Source organism: Micropterus dolomieu, linkage group LG03 (assembly GCF_021292245.1).
Source record: "Micropterus dolomieu isolate WLL.071019.BEF.003 ecotype Adirondacks linkage group LG03, ASM2129224v1, whole genome shotgun sequence".
NCBI classification, from domain to species: domain Eukaryota; kingdom Metazoa; phylum Chordata; class Actinopteri; order Centrarchiformes; family Centrarchidae; genus Micropterus; species Micropterus dolomieu.
Genome location: NC_060152.1, coordinates 15992806 through 16017652, shown reverse-complemented (window position 1 = coordinate 16017652; position 24847 = coordinate 15992806). Strand labels below are relative to the sequence as shown.

At 40.4% G+C, this 24847-nt stretch overlaps 3 protein-coding genes across 4 annotated transcripts in view; 2 read left to right on the top strand and 1 right to left on the bottom strand.

The window, feature by feature from the left end:
- fam171a1 (family with sequence similarity 171 member A1) overlaps window positions 1-9076 on the top strand; it is a 30276-nt gene extending 21200 nt beyond the window's left edge. Inside the window, exons 6-9 of the mRNA XM_046044432.1 lie at window positions 2531-2647; window positions 2909-3023; window positions 3880-3997; window positions 4365-9076. Coding sequence (XP_045900388.1) covers window positions 2531-2647; window positions 2909-3023; window positions 3880-3997; window positions 4365-5927 — 1913 coding nt within the window. The 3' untranslated portion in view covers window positions 5928-9076. The remainder of the gene's footprint in view (window positions 1-2530; window positions 2648-2908; window positions 3024-3879; window positions 3998-4364) is intronic.
- A 1276-nt stretch (window positions 9077-10352) lies between these two features.
- Window positions 10353-21409, top strand: nmt2 (N-myristoyltransferase 2). Of its 2 annotated transcripts, XM_046044957.1 has the most exons (12): window positions 10357-10681; window positions 11108-11225; window positions 12392-12533; window positions 13230-13348; window positions 13815-13906; window positions 14027-14143; window positions 14254-14424; window positions 14529-14637; window positions 14740-14910; window positions 15004-15171; window positions 15866-16003; window positions 18527-21409. In XM_046044957.1, the coding sequence occupies exons 1-12, from the start codon at window positions 10569-10571 to the stop codon at window positions 18545-18547; spliced, it is 1479 nt and encodes a 492-aa protein (XP_045900913.1). In that variant the 5' UTR covers window positions 10357-10568; the 3' UTR covers window positions 18548-21409. The 2 variants fall into 2 exon arrangements, with proteins under 2 accessions (XP_045900912.1, XP_045900913.1); XM_046044956.1 differs by lacking the exon at window positions 18527-21409 and having other exon boundaries at window positions 10353-10681; window positions 15866-16208.
- A 1886-nt stretch (window positions 21410-23295) lies between these two features.
- The window catches only part of rpp38 (ribonuclease P/MRP 38 subunit), a 4869-nt gene continuing 3317 nt past the window's right edge, over window positions 23296-24847 (bottom strand). The window contains exon 2 of the mRNA XM_046044958.1: window positions 23296-24374. Within this exon, the coding sequence (XP_045900914.1) occupies window positions 23522-24355 (834 nt within the window). The 5' untranslated portion in view covers window positions 24356-24374 and the 3' untranslated portion in view covers window positions 23296-23521. The remainder of the gene's footprint in view (window positions 24375-24847) is intronic.

Below are 24847 nucleotides of genomic sequence, written 5' to 3'. Positions count from 1 at the left end.
ATCCTTTTTAGAGACACTTTTTCTAAACATGTTCTTGTCAACTAGAAAAGAAAGCTGGAAAAAGAAAACTGTTGTTGCCCATAAGACTGCGACCTACTCCTGCAGTCCACATGTGAGTCAGAGTACATGGACATTAACAAGAATAATAGGCCATCTGTCACTGGGATAAATGTCTAAGCATGTTTAGTCCTAACAGCATGTGTGATGAGACTAGCATTTCTCTAAATGTACCCTTAAAATGTTCCTAATTAGCATTTGGGCCAATCATTGTTTAAAATCTGGACCATATTCTCTCTTGTGATGGTTTTAAGGATCTCAAAGCTCAGTTTAAAGTGCCCAAAGTATCAGCATTTAAGCCTTATAAAAAGCGTTTTGATAAAAGCTGAGAGAACACACACACTTGTAGCCTACACACAGCCTGGAGTATTTCCACAACAGAAGCCATCCCCGGACCCTTCTCGGGGCTATATCTCGTGTTCCTTAGCAACCCTCCAAATAAATAACACGGCGGAAAGGCCCGGCTCCTCAATGATTTTCTTCACTAAGCGGTTATGTGTGTGTCTGTGTTTTTGTGTTGTTATGTATGTGTTAAACTGAGGATAAAAACACAGTCACAAAGAAAGTACTTTGAAATCCACCCGGTGGCTTTGTGGAGGAATATTTCAGGCTGAAAAAGCTCCCTTGCAAGCTAGTTTTGTTTACACAGTACACATGGACTGCACACATACACAAACACACACACACACACACACACACACACACACACACACACACACACACACACAAACCTGTTTCTCTTGTATAACTGACAACCTCTCATGGTTTGGTACATGTTAATGGAGCATGAGGTGAAATGATGTCATGTACAAACAGATCAAATTCACCTGTTGGGGTGTGTGTCATTTGGAAACAGACGCGCCTTCATCTTGAGAGGAGTTTTGTGAGGCAAATAAGGCTTTTCAAAAGAACAGGCTACTATAGTGAACAAAAAAAAGGATCCAACGTCAGTTTTTCTTAAGTAATATACAGGCTGTGTTAACATTATAAGTGTTTGCATTGTGTCTACGCAGTCGCCGGATTCTCTGCGGTTAATTGTGTGGAAGCGTGAGAACAGAATCATTAAATGTCAGTAAGCAGGTCAGTCAGGACTCCCCTGTGCAAACAATCAGACAGAACCAGGGTGAATCGGAGGGGGTTTTCTGCTGAGTCACAGCTTCTCTCATTTCTCTCTGCCTCTGCTTTTTCTGGCTTTTCCCTTATCTCTACTTCCATGCCTCCTTTTTGTTCGCACGTTTCTTCTCCTTATTATGTTTGTTACCCTTTCCAAGCTCTATATATTTCCTGGTTGCCTTTTTGTTTCCTCCCTGCTGAAGATTGATGCAGCTCCCTGACTACTTGATGTTGTTTAACTGCGCATCAACATAGAAACAAATTCGCTCTCGCCATGCTAGCCCTGAGACCCAAAGGCGGGGAAGTGTGAAGGCACTACTGAATGTTTCCTCTTGGAGCAGATTTACTGTGAGCGAATCAAGCAGTGCCTTTAGGCTTTGTTGTGGTTTTTGGTATTTGCACTGCCTGGGCTGCTATTGTGTTCCTATTCATAGGCTCCCAGTGACTGAGCATGCTGCCTCCCTGTGGGTGAGTTAGGTACTGCCAATACACTCTCCTCCCCTCACACTGCTGAGCTTGAATCTGCGTTTTACCAGCTATTAGTCAGGTTGAAAAGCGAATTCAGTTTCCTCAAAAAAGAAGGTATTATTAAAAAATCTTAATTTTAATTTGCAAAATTCTTACCCAGAAATGTATTTGTAAAATTTTTTTGTGTCTCATTGCTGGGAGAGAAGTAATAAACTAAAAGTGGGAGTGTTTCATCTGTGGATTGTGCTGCCAGAGGCTGTTCAATTCATTTTTTTGTGGAGCTTATGTCAGCACCATCAGGCCTGTAGCGAACACTGTCACTTCCGCCAGCTTCAGTAGCTGTAACCTCATTGTTTCTAATGGGAGCTAATGTTTCTAATGTTTCTTATGTGTGTACAGGTCACATTAATTTTATTGATTTAATAATTAGGAGTTATTGTTATATACTGCTGGGAGGTACTGAAAAAGCTTATGTAATAATAAATTATCATAGGCCGTATCGTCTCTACTGGTTTTCCATCATACTTTCATACTTTAGTCAGTATAAATTGTATTATTATTATATGTGGTATTTTAAAAAGTCTTAAATCTAACTTGCAGAATGTACAGAGTACACTTCTGTCACATTAACAAATCCTTAATCCTTACACTTGACAAATATAAATATAATAATAAATGTAATAATATATAAATATAACAAATATAATAATACATCTAGCCTAGTGGAGTGCTGCTGTCTAGACTAAGTTAATGACAGGGTGGGAGTTTGCTGCAGGCCTTGTCAGTTGTCACTTTATGGCTAATGCAGTCTGAAGGTGGCACTAATACAGAATAACTGTTGGTAAATTTGACTTCAAGCTCTGTGGTTGTGTGTTTGTCTGTGTGCGTGCAGGGGCCTGGATAAAGAGCAGTTGGGGTCATGTGCAGAGGGAGGGCAACCAACTCAGTCTGACCTACATTGCTCCTCAGCTGGGTTATTGGGTGGCCGCCATGTCCCCGCTACATTCAGGTGAGAAACTGCTTTGACACAGATTACGTTTACTGTAAAAAAAACAAAACAAAACATGGCATATGTTCTCACACTGTATTTAGACAGTGTTGCACAAAAAAGCAAAATATCGATATGTAGTCTAATCTTAACAAACACCTGTTTTTATTTTGACATTGAGTGAAACCTTTTTCATATGAATCAAAATCATTTTCATTATGAGCTCATATTTTCCCTTTGGCTGTTCCCCTCTTTTTTCCCCACATCTTGTCTGTGCAACAGGTCCTGTTTTTGCGAAGGACTTCAGCACATACCACACTGTGTTTCTATTGGCTATACTGGGAGGCATGGCTCTCATCCTGCTGTGCCTGCTCTGCCTCCTTTTGTACTACTGCAGGTGTGTGAAACACTGTCCACAGCAATATGTCCCATCTGAAAGATAGATTTGTCTCCAAAATGAGGAAACAAAGCAATATTTTGACAGTGTCAGGAATATACAATAAGATTAGTCAGTTCTTATGACTGCTTATGTGGAACATGTGAATGTACAGCCGCCCGCTATTTTAGGCTTTATATTGTTATTGTTATTGACGTTGTCCAGTATATACTGTAGCAACAGCATCGGAGAAGTCATCACACTAGTGCCAGTATCTTATGTTATGAACATAAATACCGTATTGGTTGTACGACATATTTAATTTAACATTAACTTATACAAAGACAGAAGATTTGGGCTTGTTTTTATTTTTTTTAGTCTCTGCCAAGTAAAAAAAACTAATTCATCTTGCCTCCCTTGCATCCCTTCCTTGCCATGTCTGAAAATAATAATTTATATTGACAACATTTAGCTGAATGTACTGAAGTTCATCTAACCCACAGTGATGTTGTAACATTAACATAATGAGCCATTTTAAAGGGTTAATTGTCTTCTTCTGCATGTGACTCATCCTCTTTATCCTTGTGTCTATTCTTCAGTTGTGATGTGGTACCAAATAAATCAAAATTCACATGGAAACTTGTTAATAGCAGGTCATGATGACATAAGCTGTATTGGTTGCAAACAAAAATACAAAAATGGACTGATACTGCACAACAAGTACTCAGGTACCAGTTCTCTACTGCAAATAAAAGTGCTCAGGGAATTCTGTTATCAAATTTAAGTGCCAGTATTTGTGTGCAGAAGATTCATTTAAAGTCGAAAAAGGTTTCCTTTCATTGAATCATGACATCTGCTGTGTCTCTGTGCTGTAAAGGCGTCGCTGTTTGAAGCCTCGAGGGTCTCACCGGAAGCTCACACTGTCCTCTGGTCTGGACAGCAGTAAGAGGGACCAAGCCACCTCAATGTCGCACCTGAACCTCATCAGCAACGAGGTCTGTCTGACTTGCCCCATTAGGGTTCAATCACTAGGGAATATCAAACAGAGGAAGTACTTAATAAAGACCTGGGTGGCTTGCTTTAAGCTCCCTGTGTCAGAGAACATCTACATGCCCTTAAACGTGAAATTAGATCCCTACAAGTTCCACTGAGGTGCTGTACTGTAGTTGAACCCTTCTTCTAACATCCCAGTGGTAGGGAGAAAAATAAAAAACGTATTTGTCAATCTACGAAGGATAACTACAGTTGCAGAAATGCGCTCTTATTTTGTCTGTGATAAAATTGCTTCGATAAATCTGATTTCTTCCTCAGTATGTGTCTGTGTTATGTCTTGATTTACATTCAATATTTTGTTGTCTTTAGGTGCAGCTGGAACTTGTTTCCACAGCAACTGAGCCCGACATGACCACACCAATGCTGAAGCCTTTCTCATATGAGCACCAAGACAATCAACGTCAACACAGCGTAATCCATCACAGCAAACACAGCCGCTCGTCTCTGGGCAACAGCCACCACGGCTCATCTCTTGGCAATCTGACGCCTCGCAGCAGAGACTACCGGCAGTCTGCGGAGACGTTCCAGTTAAAGGCTGCCCTTTCATCCGGAACAGACCAGGGCTACCGTCAATCATACACCTCCGTGTGCTCATCCAGCAACCCAATTTCAGATGCACTGTCATCAGCCAATCACGGCCAGGTGTCAGCTAACCATCTGAGCACTGCTGGGATTGTTGATTGCATCTCCCCTTCCTCTCCTCCTCACTCCCCCAGTAGAGGGGAGGTATGTGAGTGTAGAGCTCCTGACTACCTTCTGTCCCGTTCTGTGGACCACCTGGAGCGTCCAAGTCCCCCGTTGCTCGCCCGGCCCGGCCAGCTGCTCTGCTGCGGCTCTGTGGACCTGCTGAGTGGAGGAGAAGGCTACCCAAGGGTGCGTCCTACACTGGTGATTCCAGCACACTACATGCGCCTGCCTGGGGAGCACCCTCTCTCTGGTCAGGCCCTTCTGCTGCAGACTGACCAGCAGAGTGACTTGGAGACCATCCAGGCTGAGCTCAATGCTTCACATTCCCAGCAGCCCCTAGGGCAAACCCCCGCTGACTGTACCCCAGGTCCCACCAAGCAGGGTGACGGAGAGGTGCATGGCTTGTCAGAGTCTCTGTCTATTCCAGCTGCACTTGGAGAAACAGGTCTAGTGGAAATAAACAGCGAGGACACCTTGTTGGCTGAAAAGACTTTAATGGAGCTAAGAGGAGGGAAGCCTCTGCCTCACCCACGAGCCTGGTTTGTCTCACTTGACGGACGCTCCAACGCTCATATTCGCCACTCCTACATCGACCTCCAGCGGGCGGGGTGCCACGGCAACACGGCCGGTGGAGGAGTTCAGCAAGGGAATAGCAGCAGTGGAAGGCGTGGCAATAGCAATGACGCCAGTCTGGACTCCGGTGTGGACCTGAACGAGCCGAGAGTGGGCCGCAGGGGGAGAGACGCAGAGCGGGAGGAAGGAGGGATTGAGAAAGACAGGTCGAAGGGCACAACACCAGCTATGGCCTACACTCAGCTGGTGTATGTGGATGATCTGGATGGCGGAAGAAGTGAGGAGGAGTCACCCAAGTGCAGCCCGCAGGACGGTAAAACAGCACCCATTCTGTCAGACAAAGCAGAGGGTCAGAGAGAGGGGCAGGGGGATGTGGGGGGAGGGAGAGTAGAGGGGGTACGAATACAAGAGGAACCACCCTCACTTTCCTCTTCATCCCCTGCATCTCCTCCTCCCCTGCCAACTCCAGAGGGAGAGACTTTCAGGACTGATCACGCGCTGCTGTCAGTCTCTCCTGATGACGATGTGGCACACGAGGACGGAGAGGAGGAGAAGAAGAGTCCCTGGCAGAGGAGAGAGGAGCGACCCCTGCTGGCCTTCAACCTTAAATGATCCACACATGACCACTGAGAGGATTGGTTCACACTTTTTCCTAATAGAATACTCACAAGCCCATATGTACATTGAAATCATTTTTTGTGGCTGTTGTTCCTTTATGAAAATACTGGTCCTTCTTAAAGCAATTTCAATGTAAGTTATCCTCATTCTGTGCAAAAGGTCATTCTGAAGTTCAGCTGAAGCTAATTTGAGCTCTGAGTTAGTCATATCAAGTGGAAATCTTCCAAAATTACAATCTTTTTAGATGGATGGAGTACTTTGTTAATCCAAATAGAATATTGCAGCAAAGTCACACATGAATCACAAAACAAAACAAAACAAAAAGTAAATATAGTAATGAAAACGAATAACTAAAATAAAATAAAATCTACGGCCACGCTAAAATATATACAACAGGTTTTGAGGCTCAGGAAAGTTGAGGGGAGGGTTGTGAGGCGAAGATACTATGTGAGGTGAATTGCTGCAATTTAAGTAAAAAATCTGAGTCATAACCCAGTTACATCTAAATACACATAATACATATATTTTCACTGTGACTTTCTGATATCATTATCTCCAATGTCCATCCTGAATAAACGTCCATTAATATGCTTAGAGATTGTGGCAAAAAAAATGCTCCTCATAACTCCAGAACTTGCCTGAGAATCAACACATATTTTATTTTATTATTTTTTCTTCAGTATCAAAGTAATCCAGTGACAGTTGTCTGTACATCCGTGGATACACTGCAAACTGAAGCTGCTAATGGCTAATTCAGCATACTTTTAATGGTGCCAATATGCCAAAATGTAAACAAATAATTGGGAAAAAAGGAAAGCTCTAGTTGGTACTCTAAATCTATATACACACAGTTATGCACATGTATGTAAATGTATGTCACAAACAGTTCAGTTCATAATTGGAGAGTGGTTTGTGTCATCACGCTTTGCCTTACTATCCCTCTGCTATTCCTCAGCAAGGAAGCACAAAGAGTCTTTTTATACTAAAAAGACTATAACTTGGCTTGTCAAGCTTGAGACAGATATTAGCTTTAGTTGAACTATATAATGCATTTTTACACAAAACGAGGACCATGGATTTTGTCCACCTTGTCTCTTCCTTTGAAATCACTTCAGGAAAGGAGATTTTTTTGCTGCTAATGTAGACAGGGGGAACAATTACAGCTACCAAAACTGTTCAGTTGTACACGAGTATGTCAGTTATGTTTTGAGATAGTTTTTTTTTTTTTTTAAAGTGAACCTACCCTTTAACCATGACTCCCACTCTGCCAAGACCATAACGTGAAGGATATGACAATTTAAATCGAAGCCTTTTTTTTTTCTTAAATATAGCACTGAGGAAATATTTCAGCACTGGGTTCCCTTCTAGTCCAGAACCGTGAAGGGATGGTTCTAATCCTTCATGAGCTGTCAGGGCCCTCATGAACTGCCCACTGTTGTCTGCCACTTTGTCATCCTCACGACAGTCTACATACATACAACAGAGCACTCATCATCAGGCACGATATACACATTGCCTGAGGGAGGACATTGGAGGCAAGAAATTAGAACATTTTATGCACAACAAATATATGCCTTTTTTTATAAATAGCCTTGTAAGCATAAAGGAACTGTAGTACAAAAAGGTAATGGGTGGTTCTCACACATGAAAGACTACAGGAACCTTTTTTTCTTGAGCCATATTGGCCTAAATCCACTGACACACTACACTTCTTTAAAGTGAGATTATAACCCTTATTTAGCCAGATTTTTTGAGATTGTGGAACATCTGTTCAAAATGAGGCACCTGATTCCACTCTTCACAGTCTGTTAGGAAATTAAAAGTATTCATACCGTGTTTCTGCACAAGAATCACCCCTGAGATGAACATGTAAATCTTGTACTTGTGAATGGTTTTTGATTATTTTGCTAGAATTCAATCCAGCCCGTCAGAAGGCCGTATGGGTGTTTACATGATCTACACAGGGCATGAAGTGTTTGGACTGCAGAAATTAAACCACTATCCGCACTGCAACTTAATCAGATAATGTGACACACCACTATGCTGATGGTTAAGGATATAATACCACTAGGAAACAGTAGGTCCATCCAAAACAATGGCGAGGTTTGATAATATGAAGGGTTTTGTAATTGTTGAACCACTGACTGGTGTATTTTTGCTCTGAAGGCTATGCATCACTTTTATATGGCTGCTTGAGATGCCTTTTTTGTAATTTTAATCACTTTGATTTTAATTGCCAACATGAAATATTTTACACGAAAATAGGCTATTCTTGTTTCTTCAAATATGTTAAGGGCTTTTCTTTCTGAGCTACAAAAACAAACTGCATACGTTTTATCTGAAACCAAACTATTTTGCATGCTGTTTTACCTTCTTTTTTTCCCTCCCATTTCCTCATGTTCCAAGTGCCTTTGAACAACCTGACTACAACAAATTTGTGGAACAGACTACCTTATTTATTTCTCGCCTTCTTTTGCCTTTTAGCTTTTCTCTTCTCTACCTCAGCCTTCCCTTTCTCCCCCTCTTGTGAAAGAAAGCATGCAGTAAACTTTCCTCAGCACTAGCGTGTTACAAGCTACACTGCGGACATCTCAGAAAATGTGTACCAGCTGCTGCAATCGTAAAATCCTCTACAGTAATCAGCAAGGCAACAATCTCTCTTAGAGTAAGCAGTTAAGGATTTACCGAAATGTTCAGTGTAGCACGGGATATATAAAGCTAAGTGCGATTGTATGTGAAGCTAAACTGCAGGTCATTTCAGTGCACTCTCTTATTTTTGTGTTTTGGGGTGAATGTTTGTCTCGAATGTGTTTATGCGCACCTGTGTGGTGATACTGCTGGCTGTGACTTTGTGTTGTGTCAGATTGTGTGTCCATGTGAGAGTGCGGAGAAATAATCAACATAATACATCCACTCAAGGTTCATATAGTCATAGCAATCATATTACAGAGTGTGTATAGTTATTTCTTTTCCTGGTCAAAATGATGTGTGAGTTGTTCTTCTGAATGGCCTCTTCTCTTTTAGTATCCCACAGAAACCTCCAGTTCTAGGGTGGAGTTGCAAATACAGCATCCTGAGTGTGTAACTTGGTTGCTTGCATTATATTTGAAGCCTATTATTCTGAATAAACAACCAAACTGGAATTGTCTGTTTGTATAATTGACCAAAGTCATTTGGAGCCTGAGAGTTTTTCACATCATGTTATTAATAAGTTCACATTCAACCACAGACCACCTTTTGTTATGATTGTCATCTTTAGGAACCCCCTCCTAAGAGAAGTATATATCAAATATAACAGTATTTTTCACCAAATACTTAATATGTCAATACTTTGGGGAATGACATTGATTTTAAAGCATGTTAAAAATAGGGTAAAGTGTTAATGTTATAGTACTTGGTACTACTCAAATGTAAGTCACTTTGAATAAAAACATTTGCCAAATGAGTAAATGTAAAGTACTTTCAGTAAACTGTCCATCTGTTAAATATATTTAATTAAATATAATTACAGTTAGATAGTCCAAAATTTATATACAAAGTAGACACCTTCTTGAAGTAGTTTCTACCTCTGTTAAAAGTAATTTACGTTGCACTTCATTCCTGTCGGGTTACATTGTTTACATTGTCCATTATCTAAGAAAATATCAAATATGTATAAAATGTCAGCTATCTTTTAACAAGGCTGGATTACCACCCAGGCAAAGGGAATTTTCCCCACTGAAGAACAAAATCAGCCAAAGACAGATCCTGTATAATTACCTGATGTTATGATCCTGTCTTAGAGGGACCTTGTGTCACAATGTGGTTTAAATATACATTGTTTAGGTTCTGCTCAGGTGGTCTTTATATATATATATATATATATTCTCTTTATGCATATTCTCTTTATTGGTAGAAAATTTGGTGTTGATGGTGCAGTGGATAAGACACATGTCTTTGGTATGAGAATCCACTGTGAAACAACAATCAAGACACTTAACCCCTAGTTGCTCCAGAGGCGTGTGACTCCTGACATATATAGCAATTGTAAGGTGCTTTGGATAAAAGCATCAACTAAATGAATAAATGTAAAAATTATATCAAAGCTAAATATAACAAGAATCATAACATTGCAAGGATACGGACGTACTTAACTAGGGGGTACAATAACAGATCAATGCAGCAAAAAAGGGGGGAAATAGATATGTCAGAAAGACCTCAAACGAACAGTCTTTTTGTTGGAGGAGAAACTGAGTGTTCTAAAATAAAGTTCAATTTCTTTCTCAAAGCCTATAAATAGGGGTTTTTGGTTTGTAAATTTGCATTTGTATATATGAAATTTAGCCAGGAGCAACATAAAATTGACTAAGAAATAGTGGTCGCAGTGTTGATTTTTATTACTGAAACCACAAACTAATACATGGAAACCCGGATACTGTTACTACTGACAGTTTTTTTCAACTTAAAATGGGATAACTTTGATTTGGGTACCACTAGACTGTATTTTACGTTAAAAGGTAAGAGTATGGCTCTGTTTTTCCTTCCTTGGCCTCTAGGCGGTGCGGTTTCCTTTAGCAGTTTCTTTGTTTTTCCATCTCTCGTCCGTTGCCCGTGATCGCTATCACACGGCGCCTGGCAATATAAAAAAAAAAATTTATGATGGCGGAGGACAGTGAATCCGCGGCGAGTCAGCAGAGCCTTGAACTGGACGATCAGGACACCTGCGGGATAGACGGAGACAACGAAGAGGAGAATGAGCATATGCAAGGGTGAGGATGGCCTGCCCAGTCCGTTTGGGATACACAGTAAATTTCAGGCAGCCCGTCTGAGCGCTGCCTGTTTATGTGTGTGCTCGGGTCGGGAATAGCTAGCGCAGGTAGCTAACGTTAGCCGACAAACACAGCGGGCTGTTTGTTACAAGGCCGTTATTTCAAGCTAGTAAACACAGGAGAAAGGCTGATTTTAAACCTCTACTGCAATGTCATTTTTTGTCTTTTTACCCGTCTGTTCCTTCACGTACAAATATATATACTCTCGGTTAGCGTCCCGACTGAATGACATGATGACAGCCAACCGTTCAGACCAACCGTTAGTTAGCTAACGTTAGGTTAGCTCAGCTGTGTGCGTGTGTGGCGAGGAGTCAACACAAAGTCAGCCCCTGATCAGTGATGCTCCGTTTGTGTTCATATCTGTAGGAGTCCAGGGGGAGATCTGGGGGCCAAGAGGAAGAAGAAGAAGCAGAAGAGGAAGAAAGAGAAGCCAAGCTCGGGAGGAGCCAAGTCTGATTCTGCCTCTGACTCTCAGGAGATAAAGGTGCGGTGATGACCCATTGAAATCTGCAAAGACCCTTTCATGGCAGGAGCTAAAATCCAAAATCATAACCCACTAACCCGGTGGAAGGGAAACGCAGAATAGTCCTTTTGCATATAAGCAACCCAAGAAAACAATGTTTGTTTCCCATCAGTTTTAATGGGTCAGTAATCCAAGGTTTGTTATTCAACCTTGGCCTAGACTCATGGCCTATAATAACCCTAGATTTACTGAGGTGACTTAAACCTAATTATAATGGTAGTGGCTTCTAGTCAAAGCAACCTTGAAATGCTGGGTACATTTCCTTGGAATTTGCTACCTATCCCTGTTATATTTCTTGCCCATGCAATACAAGTTTTTAGAAACCAGGGCAAGTCCATATTCCGGTTTTGAGAAACAACAGTGATGTTTGCTACCTGGAGCACTCCAATACTAAACAGGGATATTGTCGCACGTTAACACCTGTCCTGTGGGCATAGTGCTTCCTCGGCCTGACTTATGTGAGAAGTTATTCAATAAAACAAACACAAAAAAATGAAGATTTGAATGATTATCTGCACACTGAAATGAAAGACTGCCAACAGTATAGAGGATACATTAAAATTGTCTTGTCTTTAGTGTCTGCAGATCAAAAGAAGAAAATGAATCAGAATTCAGGCAGCGGAGACAAAAACACTGGAAACATGCACCATTACAGTTTACCAGGAATACTACAAATGCAAAAAACTACAAGCCTATGCTATCACAAACCTGGGTACTGTTAAAATCATGTATGCTAGGATATGAAAAAACAGGGTTTTAATGTTCCATGATAATGTAATTTCCAGAAAATGTCCAAAACCAGGATAAAGAAATTCACAATAACAGTGTTTGACTGGGGTATGTGCTGAGCTACAGTTGGAAATGGGTATTTGGTGAGCAATGATGATACAGTATATATTTGTTACCAGAGTCTGGTTTCAAATGTGGCTTGATCTCGCACAAAGGTTTTTATTTGAAAGGGGTATAAATCACACTTGCCCTCAGATGTGTCTTTCATGACTACATTTGAATCATGTAGGACATTCTGTCTTTGGCCAGATGATATACAGACATATCATACATGCAGGAAAGGTTAATTCAAGTTTAAATTCTTTGCACTGAACGTCCATTGTCTTTTCTATATGTAGAACCCTGGCTTGCCCATTCAGAAGCTGCAGGACATCCAAAGAGCCATGGAGCTGCTGTCCTGCCAGGGTCCAGCAAAGAGCATCGATGAGGCAGCCAAGCACAAGTACCAGTTCTGGGACACCCAGCCCGTGCCCAAGCTAAGTAAGTACATACTCAGCTTAGAGCAAGCATTTAAAATTAAATCAAAATATTTGAATTGTGCTGAAAAATGGTCCATGTTATGTTTAAATTAGGCTTTTAGTAGGGACAGGCACGCATTTGGTACCTCAAACTGTTAATGATTGAGTAATTATTAATCATCCGCTTGGCCAATGGATGGTTACGGAAATTCCTCAAAATTTGCATCCCTAACTCAAACAGTGTTACTTCAGCTGTCTGCAGAAGCTCGATCTTCATCTTTCTTGACACTGTTTATGTGCACCAGTGCCATCTACTGGTTTTATTTTGTCACGGTCTGTGCTGCTTAAAGCCAGTGTCCCAAAAACATGTCAGCTGTGAAGTTCGCTGGGGGTCCAGGCGTACTCACTGGGCATGCTTAGTGGCATTAGATTAAGCTGTTTCCATGACAACTATTGGCCAAAGATCAGGTCTGCGCAGGAGGGCTAGTGCCACAGGCTTGCCTGGTCAACACAGGGCCAGTAGAAGCAGATTTTATAAGTGTAACTGTCAGCAGTTTTGTGGTTTTACCAATTTTAAAAAGACGCATTGGTTTGGTGCTTGCTCAGGATCAGTGTCACCTGGGCAAAATGCAAGAACAGGACGTTTACAGGTGCACTGAAAATGTGGTGATTGGAAAAGAGTCCTGTATATTTGACAAGAGCTGTGCTGTTTTTGCAGATGAGGTGGTGACGAGTCATGGGCCGATAGAAGCAGACAAAGAAAACATTAGACAGGAGCCGTATTCCTTACCTCAAGGCTTTATGTGGGACACTCTGGATCTCAGCAATGCAGATGTAGTAAGTACAGTGTCTGTCTCAGAACTTTAGACAATAAATTAATTCGGGCTGGTAACGGTTATTTTCAAAGTGAATTGATCTGCTGTTTGTTTTCTTGATAAGTTGTTTGGCCTTTTAAAGATCAGAAAACAGTAAAAAAAAAAAAAAAAAAAAAGAAAAAAAAAGTCTATTACAGTATCTGAGAGGTCAGGTGACATCAAATGTCTTTTTTTTTTTTTTTTTGGGTTCAAAACCCCAAAATAAATTAATAAAATCTAATTTAAAGTTAGACCAAGTCAGGAATTCTCCAATCTGAGATCATAAACCCATCAAATCTTTGACATTTTTGCTTGAAAAATTACTTAAACAATTAATTGTTGCCGATTCATTGTCTTTCAGTGGTCCAATTTATTAATTGACTAATCACTGCAGCTCACATTTTGTAGAAACGATACACAAAATAAATTGTTTGCTGTGTCTTTTTCAGCTGAAGGAGTTGTACACATTGTTGAATGAGAACTATGTGGAGGATGACGACAACATGTTCAGATTTGATTATTCACCAAACTTTCTCAAATGGTAAGCTTCCAGCTCATGTTGCTCTTGTTTATTAATTTACTGTTCACCAAAAAAATGATTAAATCATATACACAGTATTTAACTGTTGGCTCTCCCACTAAGCTTTTCCTCCTCTCTCAGGGCTCTGCGCCCACCTGGCTGGCTACCACAGTGGCATTGTGGAGTGAGAGTGTCCTCAAATAAGAAGCTTGTTGGCTTCATCAGTGCCATCCCTGCAGATATACGCATCTATGACATGTGAGCACTCACAACTGATCAAATGCATTTGGAGCAGAGCAGTGATATGAGTCAATAGAAACCCTTTTACTGTTATGCAAAAGCCCTGTTCTTTCCTTCTGCTGCTCCAGACTGAAGAGGCTGGTTGAAATCAACTTCCTGTGTGTCCATAAGAAGCTGCGTTCAAAGCGCGTGGCTCCAGTGCTAATCAGAGAGATCACACGGAGGGTGAACTTAGAAGGAATATTTCAAGCAGTATACACAGCAGGAGTGGTTCTGCCTAAACCTGTGTCCACATGCAGGTATACTGTGCACAATTCAAACATGAAACACAAAGGATATTGTGTCAGAAAGTCATTTAAAACCAATACTCTTTTTCTCTGTTTGGTTCCTCTGTCTGTGTCAGATATTGGCATCGTTCTCTGAACCCCAGAAAGCTTGTGGAAGTAAAGTTCTCTCACCTGAGCAGAAACATGACCCTGCAAAGAACCATGAAACTCTACAGACTACCAGATGTAAACACTTAACACCTGTCAGTCCTGGATCTCCCTTTATAATTCTTATTAGTGGCAGGAACTTATATGCACTTTTTCTCTTGCTCTCCACACTCCATATAGAGCACCAAGACCCCGGGTCTGCGGCCAATGGAGAGGCGTGACCTCCGCCAGGTCACCGAGCTGCTACAGAATTACCTGACTCGTTTCCAACTTGCACCTTCTATGGATGAAGAGGAGGTGGCTCACTGGTTCTTACCACAGGACAACATAATTGACACATATGTAGTAGAGGTATCTGGAATCAATTTCTGTCTTCAAGATACTAACGGCCTGTTTCTTGTATTCCTATCTGTTTATTAAACAGAGCTGTGACTCTCTTCTCAGGGTGCTGGTGGTGTACTGACAGATTTCGCTAGTTTCTACACTCTGCCCTCGACCGTGATGCATCACCCTCTCCATAGGAGCCTGAAGGCTGCTTACTCTTTTTACAATGTTCATACACAAACCCCACTTCTGGACTTAATGAATGACGCACTGATCCTAGCCAAACTGGTAATGTTATGCTCTATGTTGAGTTGTTGTAAAAACACACCTTACTACCAAATAATTAAAACTGTTCTATGGTACTATCAGTCAACTTTAAATCTCAATAAATAAATAATTCTTGAACAGTTCTTTTTTTTTTTTTTTTACAGTCGCAGGAAAAAGTAATTTTATTAACTGGTTGACCCTCCTTTGGCAGCAATAACCTCAACCAAACTTTTCCTGTAGTTGCAGATCAGACCTGAACAACGGTCAGGAGGAATTTTGGACCATTACTCTTAACAAAACTGTTTCAGTTCAACAATATTCTATGGATGTCTGGTGTGATTCTCTCTTGAGGTCATGCCACAGCATCTCAATTGGGTTGCGATCAGGACTGACTGGGCCACTCTAGAAGGTGTATTTTCTTCTTAACTTCTGAGGTTTGGGTCGTTGTCCTGTTGCATCACCCATCTTCTGTTGAGCTTTAATTGGCTGACAGATGGCCATAGATTCTCCTGCAAAATTTCTTGATAAACTTTTTTCCCATCAATGATAGCAACCCTTCCAGGCCCTGAGGCAGCGAAGACCTAAGTAATTCCAAAGGGTTCACATACTTTTTCCTTCAACTGTAACTCAAGCCAATCTTTTCATAGATTTTCTTGCTACTGTGTAATTTAACATCATATTTAGTTTGTGACTTATTATTCTGTGTGTTTAACAGAAAGGCTTTGATGTGTTCAATGCCTTGGATCTAATGGAAAACAAGGTGTTCCTGGAGAAGCTCAAGTTTGGCATAGGAGATGGAAATCTGCAGTATTACCTCTACAACTGGAAATGTCCCCCTATGGACCCTGATAAGGTCGGCGGCATGATTTGTCTGAGCTAACGATCAACTATTAGCAAGTGTAGTGTTAAGACCCAATAATGAGAGATGAAGTCAGTCCTAGATGTATTTTGTAGACATTGTTGATAGTGGTGGAAGTTGTCTGTATTTAATATATCTGCTACCTTTAATGCCATAGCCTCTGCAAGTTGCACAATCAAAATAAAGTCGACTAAAACACTGTAGTGTTGGGATTAATAGTAGCCCAGAAAGGCTCAGTTGGGCAATGCTATTACAGTAGTGCATATTTAAAGAATTATTCTTTTTCACTTTGGTTGCACCAGTTAGTTGTAAATCCTTCTTTAAGTTTATGTGAAAAGTCCGTCTTAAGTTCTTAACTAAATCAGGTTGCACCAGAAAACTTTCTTGTACGGTAAATACTTTAGCAATTTGTAAATCGTTTGCTAGAAAGTTGATGGTTAGCGCTGTCCAGTCAAGAACTATGTAAACAGGACAACAAATATTAAACTTAGCTGCGAATCCTTTCTAAACAAACCAATGACTTTTTTTATTTATTTTGATGCATACATCTAGAAATCTGTGTTGAGTGAGTTGGAAATAATGATTGAGCTAACCTAACTGACGGTAATTGATCATTTAGTCTACATAATTAATGTTTTATCATTTGAGTTATAATGTGTATTTTGAGAAATGTAATTTAAAACCTTCCCAGTTTACATCATTAAGTGCCAGGAGGCGGTCATGTATTAGCAAGCTATTGTTAACATTGTCAGAGTTCATTTAGCTAAAAGAACACAACACCTGGCAGATCATTTTTGTAAACATTTATTGACAACTAATCTACAGGTGCTGGTCATATAATTAGAATATCATCAAAAAGTTGATTTTATTTCAGTAATTCCATGCAAGAAGTGAAACTTGGATATTATATTCATTCATTACACACACTGATATATTTCAAATGTTTATTTCATTTAATTGTGATGATTAAAACTGACAACTAAAGAAAATCCCAAATTCAGTATCTCCAAAAATTTGAATATTACTTGAGACCAATACAAAAAAAGGATTATTAGAAATGTTGGCCAACTGAACAGTATGAACATGAAAAGTATGAGCATGTACAGCTCTCAGTACTTAGTTGGGGCTCCTTTTGCCTGAATTACTGCAGCAATGCGGCGTGGCATGGAGTCCATCAATCTGTGGCACTACTCAGGTGTTATGAGAGCCCAGGTTGCTCTGATAGTGGCCTTCAGTTCTTCTGCATTGTTGGGTCTGGCGTATCGCATCTTCCTCTTCACAATACCCCATAGATTTTCTATAGGGTTAAGGTCAGGCGAGTTTGCTGGCCAATTAAGAACAGGGATACCATGGTGCTTAAACCAGGTACTGGTAGCTTTGGCACTGTGTGCAGGTGCCAAGTCCTGTTGGGAAATGAAATCTGCATCTCCATAAAGTTGGTCAGCAGCAGGAAGCATGAAGTGCTCTAAAACTTCCTGGTAGACGGCTGCGTTGACCTTGGACCTCAGAAAACACAGTGGACCAACACCAGCAGATGACATGGCACCCCAAACCATCACTGACTGTGGAAACTTTACACTGGACTTCAAGCAACTTTCATCAGAGAACATAACTTTGGACCACTCAGCAGCAGTCCAGTCCTTTTTGTCTTTAGCCCAGACGAGACGCTTGTGACGCTGTGTCTTGTTCAAGAGTGGCTTGACACAAGGAATGCCACAGCTGAAACCCATGTCTTGCATACGTCTGTGCGTGGTGGTTCTTGAAGCACTGACTCCAGCTGCAGTCCACTCTTTGTGAATCTCCCCCACATTTTTGAATGGGTTGTTTCACAATTCTCTCCAGGGTGCAGTTATCCCTATTGCTTGTACACTTTTTTCTACCACATCTTTTCCTTCCCTTCGCCTCTCTATTAATGTGCTTGGACACAGAGCTCTGTGAACAGCCAGCCTCTTTAGCAATGACCTTTTGTGTCTTGCCCTCCTTGTGCAAGGTGTCAATGGTCGTCTTTTGGACAGATGTCAAGTCAGCAGTCTTCCCCATGATTGTGTAGCCTACAGAACTAGACAGAGACCATTTAAAGGTCTTTGCAGGTGTTTTGAGTTAATTAGCTGATTAGAGTGTGACACCAGGTGTCTTCAATATTGAACCTTTTCACAATATTCTAATTTTCTGAGATACTGATTCTGGGGTTTTCATTAGTTGTCAGTTATAATCATCAAAGTTAAAAGGAATGAACACTTGAAATATCTGTAATGTAAATGTCTGTGTGGAATGAATGTACACATTATACAAGTTTCACTTTTTGAATGGAATTACTGAAATCAATTTTTTGATGATATTCTAATTATATGACCAGCACCTGTATAGTTTTGAGTGGTGTAGTCCATTTTAATTTAGTGAGTGTAAATACCCACTTGGCAAACACTGTTACAACTAAGCTTCAGCATCTGATTTACATAACGTTCATATTCTTTTGGTCAAAGCTCCTGTAACAGCAGGCGACTCTGTATTTTTCAGGTTGGCCTCGTCCTTCAGTAGCAGGTCTCTTCGCGGCTGCTACACAAACACTGATCAAGAGGTCTTCAGCGACCTCTGGCTATTCCTTACCTGGACATACAGGTAGCCCAAGCTAGACAATGAGAACTACAACAGCAAAACCAACCTGGAGACTGGGAGGCGGTTTACCCGTCATCAAGAACATTCTTGGCTCACCTGGAGGTGAAAATTCTTAAATCATCAACATCCTGAATGTGAAGTCATGCTATGCCTGAGATACTCATACAGTACAATGCTCCTGACATGCACACTCACATTTAAAACATACCAGTATGACATAAAAGAGGATGCCTTGACATTGTGAATTTTGTTTAGTTCTTCTTCCGCAGCCACCTCGTTACAAGGGACTGACATGTCATGTAATTTCGCTGACATTGAACTATGTAAATGATAATCAACAAGTAAACATGACGGCAATACAAAAGGATTAGATATTGTGTCCTCGCTGCAACTGCACACTTGCAGCAGAAGAGGGTCTGAAAGGCAATTGAAGAGTCGTTATTCCTGTCCCGTTGCATATCATTGTGGTCAGAAGTTTCTCTCTGTTGGCTGTTTTGGGCCTCAGTAGAATTAGAAATGCTAAGAACATGTTTCTGTGATAGCTGACGTATAAAGCAAGACACTTCTTTTCCTCAAGCATTCTGGAGAAAAATATCAACTGAACTGTTAAATGACAAATATGTTCACACATACAGAAACACAAAAGCTGTCAAATAACACACAAACAAAAAAGGATATCTTCATGGAAGGACTCATCTAACTGGTGCATTGATATACATGTTTTTTTCTTTTGTTCAAAATATATAGTTATCTGTACATTGAAAGCCAGATCTTATTTATTCCTGTAGTGTGAATTTGGGGTTCGGGAGGGCTGATCCAAAGTATTTTCCTCATAAGTAGTGTAGATGTCACTGAGTTTGTTCAGACAACATGGGTTCCAGTGGTTTTTGATGAAGAATGTATTGCATCAATGAAGCACAATTTTTGAGTTCCTAAACGAGCAAAAGGGTCAGATTTCAAAACAGATGGGTTGCCTTACAAAACTGTACAACTTTTTCCAATGTGATGTGAGCCGTTTTCACATTATAAACCTGTATCTAGAGTTGCTATTTTTAACAGAACATTTTAACCACATGTTTAGTTATATGCACTGATGCGCTCATGTGGATCTTTGTAATAACAAACACAGCTCAGTATGTATCTGTATGTGAATGGTGTGATGTCCAGTTAGGAAATATTAAATTAGAGGCACATGTAGGGTTGACATGCTCCGTGCACAAGCAGGGCAGTGAGAATTACATCACCAAAGGCTGGAAAACAAAACGAAACACCATTTAAGCTATAGCCAGGGTTAGATTTTAGTTTTCTCTAGTCAAAGTTCCTGTCTAGAGACAGTTTTATGGTGTAAAAATGGCTTACCTACTTTGAAAGAGTAATGTTTTCGGTTAGGTCGCTAAAGTCGGTTATCTTTTGTTGATTCAGTCATTGCCACTCGCAGAGAAACTACCACTTATTACTCTCAGTAGCCTGTTGCAAAGCAGTGAATTAGATGCCCCTGTAAAGCAGCCCATTGGCCAGAAGTACAACACTGGCAGCATAAATGTTGATTAATGCACACATAACCGTCAATTCCCTCACGTGTGCCATAGGATGTTAAATGTGTTTTTAATCAAATCTTGGTTAAATTAAACAGAGAGAATTGAGCACAACATTCAGAGTGTCTGGGGAATAATTAACGGCGTGCACTCAGAGCACAGTGGTTGAATAAACAAAAGCCTGTAACAGTAACCGTGTCAATTTGAAATTTGAGCTTTTAATGTTTTTCTAGGTCCATTTTTATTAACTTAAATGGATTTGTTTTTTTAATGGTACTGTATTTGTGTGTCTGAAAAATATACTGTGGGTCATTTTTTTAGTGTGTTGTGCAGCTAAATGCGTGAAGTTCTTTGAACAGTTCTGATATTTATAATTGTACTTTGCAAAATGTCTTAAGGCATTATTCCTGTTCTTTTTCTTTCCAGTATTTCCCTAAAATTTCCAGTTAGACAGGCAACTTCAAAGCTGATTTTTGAGGGGTTTGGATTGTTTGGCATTTTTCTGTTCTCAACGGAGCATGATAGGAAAAAAAGACGGTTAACAAATGTTTTCAAATTGTCTTTTTGCTCTGAGTTTGTTACTTTTGATGTTCACATGGCTCTGCATAACTTTAAGCTGCTGCCATTTCTGTTGATCATTTTTCTGTATGTGATGTAATTTTCCTCACATTCCTTTTATATATTAGCAAGAAAAGACAACCAATGGACAGTCAGTGCTTCAGGGTATTTCTTTTTTTGCCATTGAATGGTTGAATAAGTGACATTCACAGAGACATTACCGGCATTCATTTAACACTGAAACCGGGTTATTGAGTCAACGGTGTGCCTCATGGATGTTGGTTGGGTCACAGATGTGTTGCCTGCAGCTGTTTGAATGAACTTTGAGCATGTAAGTTATGCTGCTGTGACCATTTTAGCATTGATGTTGCTAGCCACACCCTTTAGTGAGAACTCGACCCGAAGTACCTGCCTTATTTCAAATGTTTTGTTTGTTTTTTTTAAAATTAAGATTTTGGGGGTGGTGTACTTTTGAAACGACATACAGTTTTCTCTAACTGAAGAACAATATTTTTATTCAAATCCATTGTAAGCTGTGAAAAAGCTGAAGAACTTGTACCAGCATCATTTAGACATGACCCCATGCAAATAACAATCTGTTTCAACACACACACACACACACACACACACACACACACGTCAATTATACCAGCATGGATATTTGATTGAATAAACTCACTTTAAAAAGGAACACGAGTAATACTCTTCTTTTTAACATGGGCGGTGGGGGCAATGGAAATACAAAGTATTGTGACAAATTTACAGTATATTACATTTTTAACTATGAAGATTGTTAAGTGGAAACATTTTAAGTGGCTGAGATCTGAAATTTTCTGTGGGTTTAAACTTAAATGCTTGTGAACCTTTTAAAATTGTCTTTATTTCTGCACAAATATGACCTAAAACACACTTAGATTTTCACACAAGTCACACGAAGTCCATCAAGAGAACCCAATTAAACAAATGAGAAAAACATGTTATACTTGAACCTTTGCTTTCCCCCCCGGTGCAGCAATAACTGCAACTAAATGTCGATTTGGAGGAATCTTAGCTCATTCTTCTTTACAGAACAGCTTCAAGTCTTGGATGTGGGTGGGTTTCCTCGTGAACTGCTCGCTTTAAGTCCTTCAACAACATTTTTTAAGGTAAGGACTTTGACTTGGCCATTCCAAATTATTCACTTCACTCTTCTTTAACCATTCTTTGGTAGTACGACTTGTGTGCGTAGAGTTGTTGTCTCGCTGTATGACCCACGTTCTGAGATTCAGTTCACTGACACGTGTCCCGACATCATCTATATAATCGCTGGTATAATTCAGAATTCATTGTTCCATCATAGGTGGCAATCTTCTCAGGCCCAGTTGCAGCAAAACAGGCCCAGATCATGATATTACTGCCGACATGTTTCACAGATGGAAGGTTCTTATGCAGGAATGCAGTATTTTCCTTTTGCCAAACATAACGCTTTTCACTTACACCAAAAAGTTCTATTTTGGCATATCCACGTGATCTTGCACAAAATGCAGATTGGCAGCAATGTTCCTTTTGGAAAGGAGTGGCTTTCTCCTTGCAACCCTGCCATGCACACCATTGTTGTTCTGTGTTCTCCTGATGGTGGACTCATGAACACTGACATTACCCAACGTGATCTAACCAACCTTTAGTTGCTTAGAAGTAACCCTGGGTTCTTCAGTGACCTTGCAGATTATTACACACCTTGCTCATGGAGTGATCTTTGTTGGTCGACCACTCCTATGGAGGGTAGCAATGGTTTTGTAACCTTTTCCAGGCTGATGAGCATCAAACACTCTTTTCCTGATATCCTGAAAGCAAAGGCTCACATACTTTTGGCACTCTCAGATATGCAATGTTGGATCATTTTCCTCAATGAATAAATGAACAAGTATAATATTTTTGTCTCATTTGCTGAATTGGGTTCTCCTGATCTACTTTGTGTGAAAACCTGAGGTCATATTTGTGCAGAAATATGGAATATTCCAAAGGGTTCACAAACTTTCAAGCACCACTGTAAGCCACTGATGACCACACTACTTTTTGAGTAGGTTTAATTCAGAGAAAACGAAAAGAAATACATCAGTTTCCAGCCAATGGAATTTCAAGAGTCTATTAAAAATGGCCATATCAGGGTCCTTACACATTTTAACTAAGATATTATAAATCTTGTAAACTACACGCTATCGTTTTTCCTACCTTTCATGTAGCCGCTGGTTTCCATTAATCTCAGTGGCGTATGAGAACATAGACTTGCTTCAGAAAGGTCGCCAACAAATTATGTCTTCTTCTGTTTGGGACAACTTTAATTTTTTTTCTACTGTAATGTACTGTTCACTTTGAAAGTCAGCCATCTGCTTTACAAAGCAATACTAACATAAGATGCAAAAAATAAAGTTGTCATAATTTTAAATTTAATGTAAAAACTGCAACTAATAATTATATTCATTATCTACTAATCAGCCACTTAATTATTATTATTATTAATTATTTTGACTTTGAAATGAAGGAAACTGAATAAATAATAATAATACAATTAAAAGGATAAAAAAAAAAACATTGATGTTCAACAAAACAAATTTATTTTGTGAGACTTTTTAACCTCTTTGGGCCACTAAAAATTCTTCAAATGAAAAAGCCTGGAATTGAAAAATGACTCATGTCCAGATTAAGGCCATAACCTTAAACAAAGGGGTCCCGAGTAGACTCATTTCAAGAGGTCAAAAGCCAGAAAACATTGGAAGCCACAGAGCTGAAACATCTAGGCAGAATTTGTGTTTCATTCAGCTGGCTACGACTTCACCTTTCTTTTACTTTTCTTTTCAGGGTTAGCAACTATTTTTTTCAATTTGAGGGGTTGCAGAGCGCAGGACGAGGCCGACTCTGTGACCTCCTCAGATTCACTCTCAAGCTTCCTTTTTTGGCCCTTCTTCCCGCCAGCTTCCTCCTCTTCCATGTCAGTGGGGTCTTCAGGTGTTACACTGGGTGCTACACCTTGTAGCCACGCAACGTCCAGTGAAGGCACCCTGGGTGCAATGGCATCAACAATGTCAGCGAACGCCTCGTCATCTTTGGAGGCACACCGTCTAAACCCCAGTGCGAGGACACTTTTCAGGCCCAGCAGCTCCGACACACTCTGGCTCAGCCGAGGCACCTGGCAGGCCGGCACTCCTCTCGTTGCACTCAGCGCTATCAGGTGATCCGTCATGTGTTGTGGTTTGACAGACTTGCACACGAGCAACAGTTTGAGCTTGTTCCTCTCCAGAGCTTTGGTGACCTCGTTGATGCCAATGGCCAGTTGTCTTCTGGCTGCCACGTCTGTCCAGCCATTTTTGGAAGACTCCTGCACCTGTGCATCCTGGCTCACCTGAGGAACAGGTTCTGATGTGGCAGCAGGTTTCGGGTCTCTCTTTTTCCTCCACGGGCGAAACACTTTCACCTCTTTCTTCTCGAGACCAGTGGAAACCAGCTTGTCGTTCAGGGTTTTCAGGATGAAATGCATGTCTTCTTGGGGAAGTGGGCTCCATTTTGGAGTGAATGGTGAGTTGAAGGAGGTCTTGGTTGGAACATGCCTTTTGGTTTCCTTTTTGTTGGCCCTTTTACCTGGCTTTCCTGCACTGGCCATACCTCCTCTGAAATTACACCTGTAACAAAGGACAAATACATTCACATAAAAAATTAAAAACATAAAAGATTAAAAAAATCTTACCACTGTGGTGTATAACATATGTGCATTTGACGCATAACAGTTTAACATAGCACTGTAGCAGCTGGATAGAGGATTAGTGACCTTATAAGGGGAGAGCAGAGGTCAGTGGTTATGTGGAGACTCAGACCCTTATATGGTGTCTAACAGATGTCTACACTTATCCTATAGAACTGTGCCCTTATATGGATTGGTGCCTTAGTTTGCAGACTCAGACCCTTATATGGTATCTAACAGATACCTAAACATGTCCTATATAAGCTGTGTTTGATGTACAGAGAGACAGAGTGGTCATCGGGCTGGGTCACTCTCCAAGCTGCTGCAGAGCTTGTAATTGATGCTGAACTCCTTGATGTAATAAACTTTTAAGATCAAGAACAGTGTCAAGCGGATTTCTTCTCAACACATCAT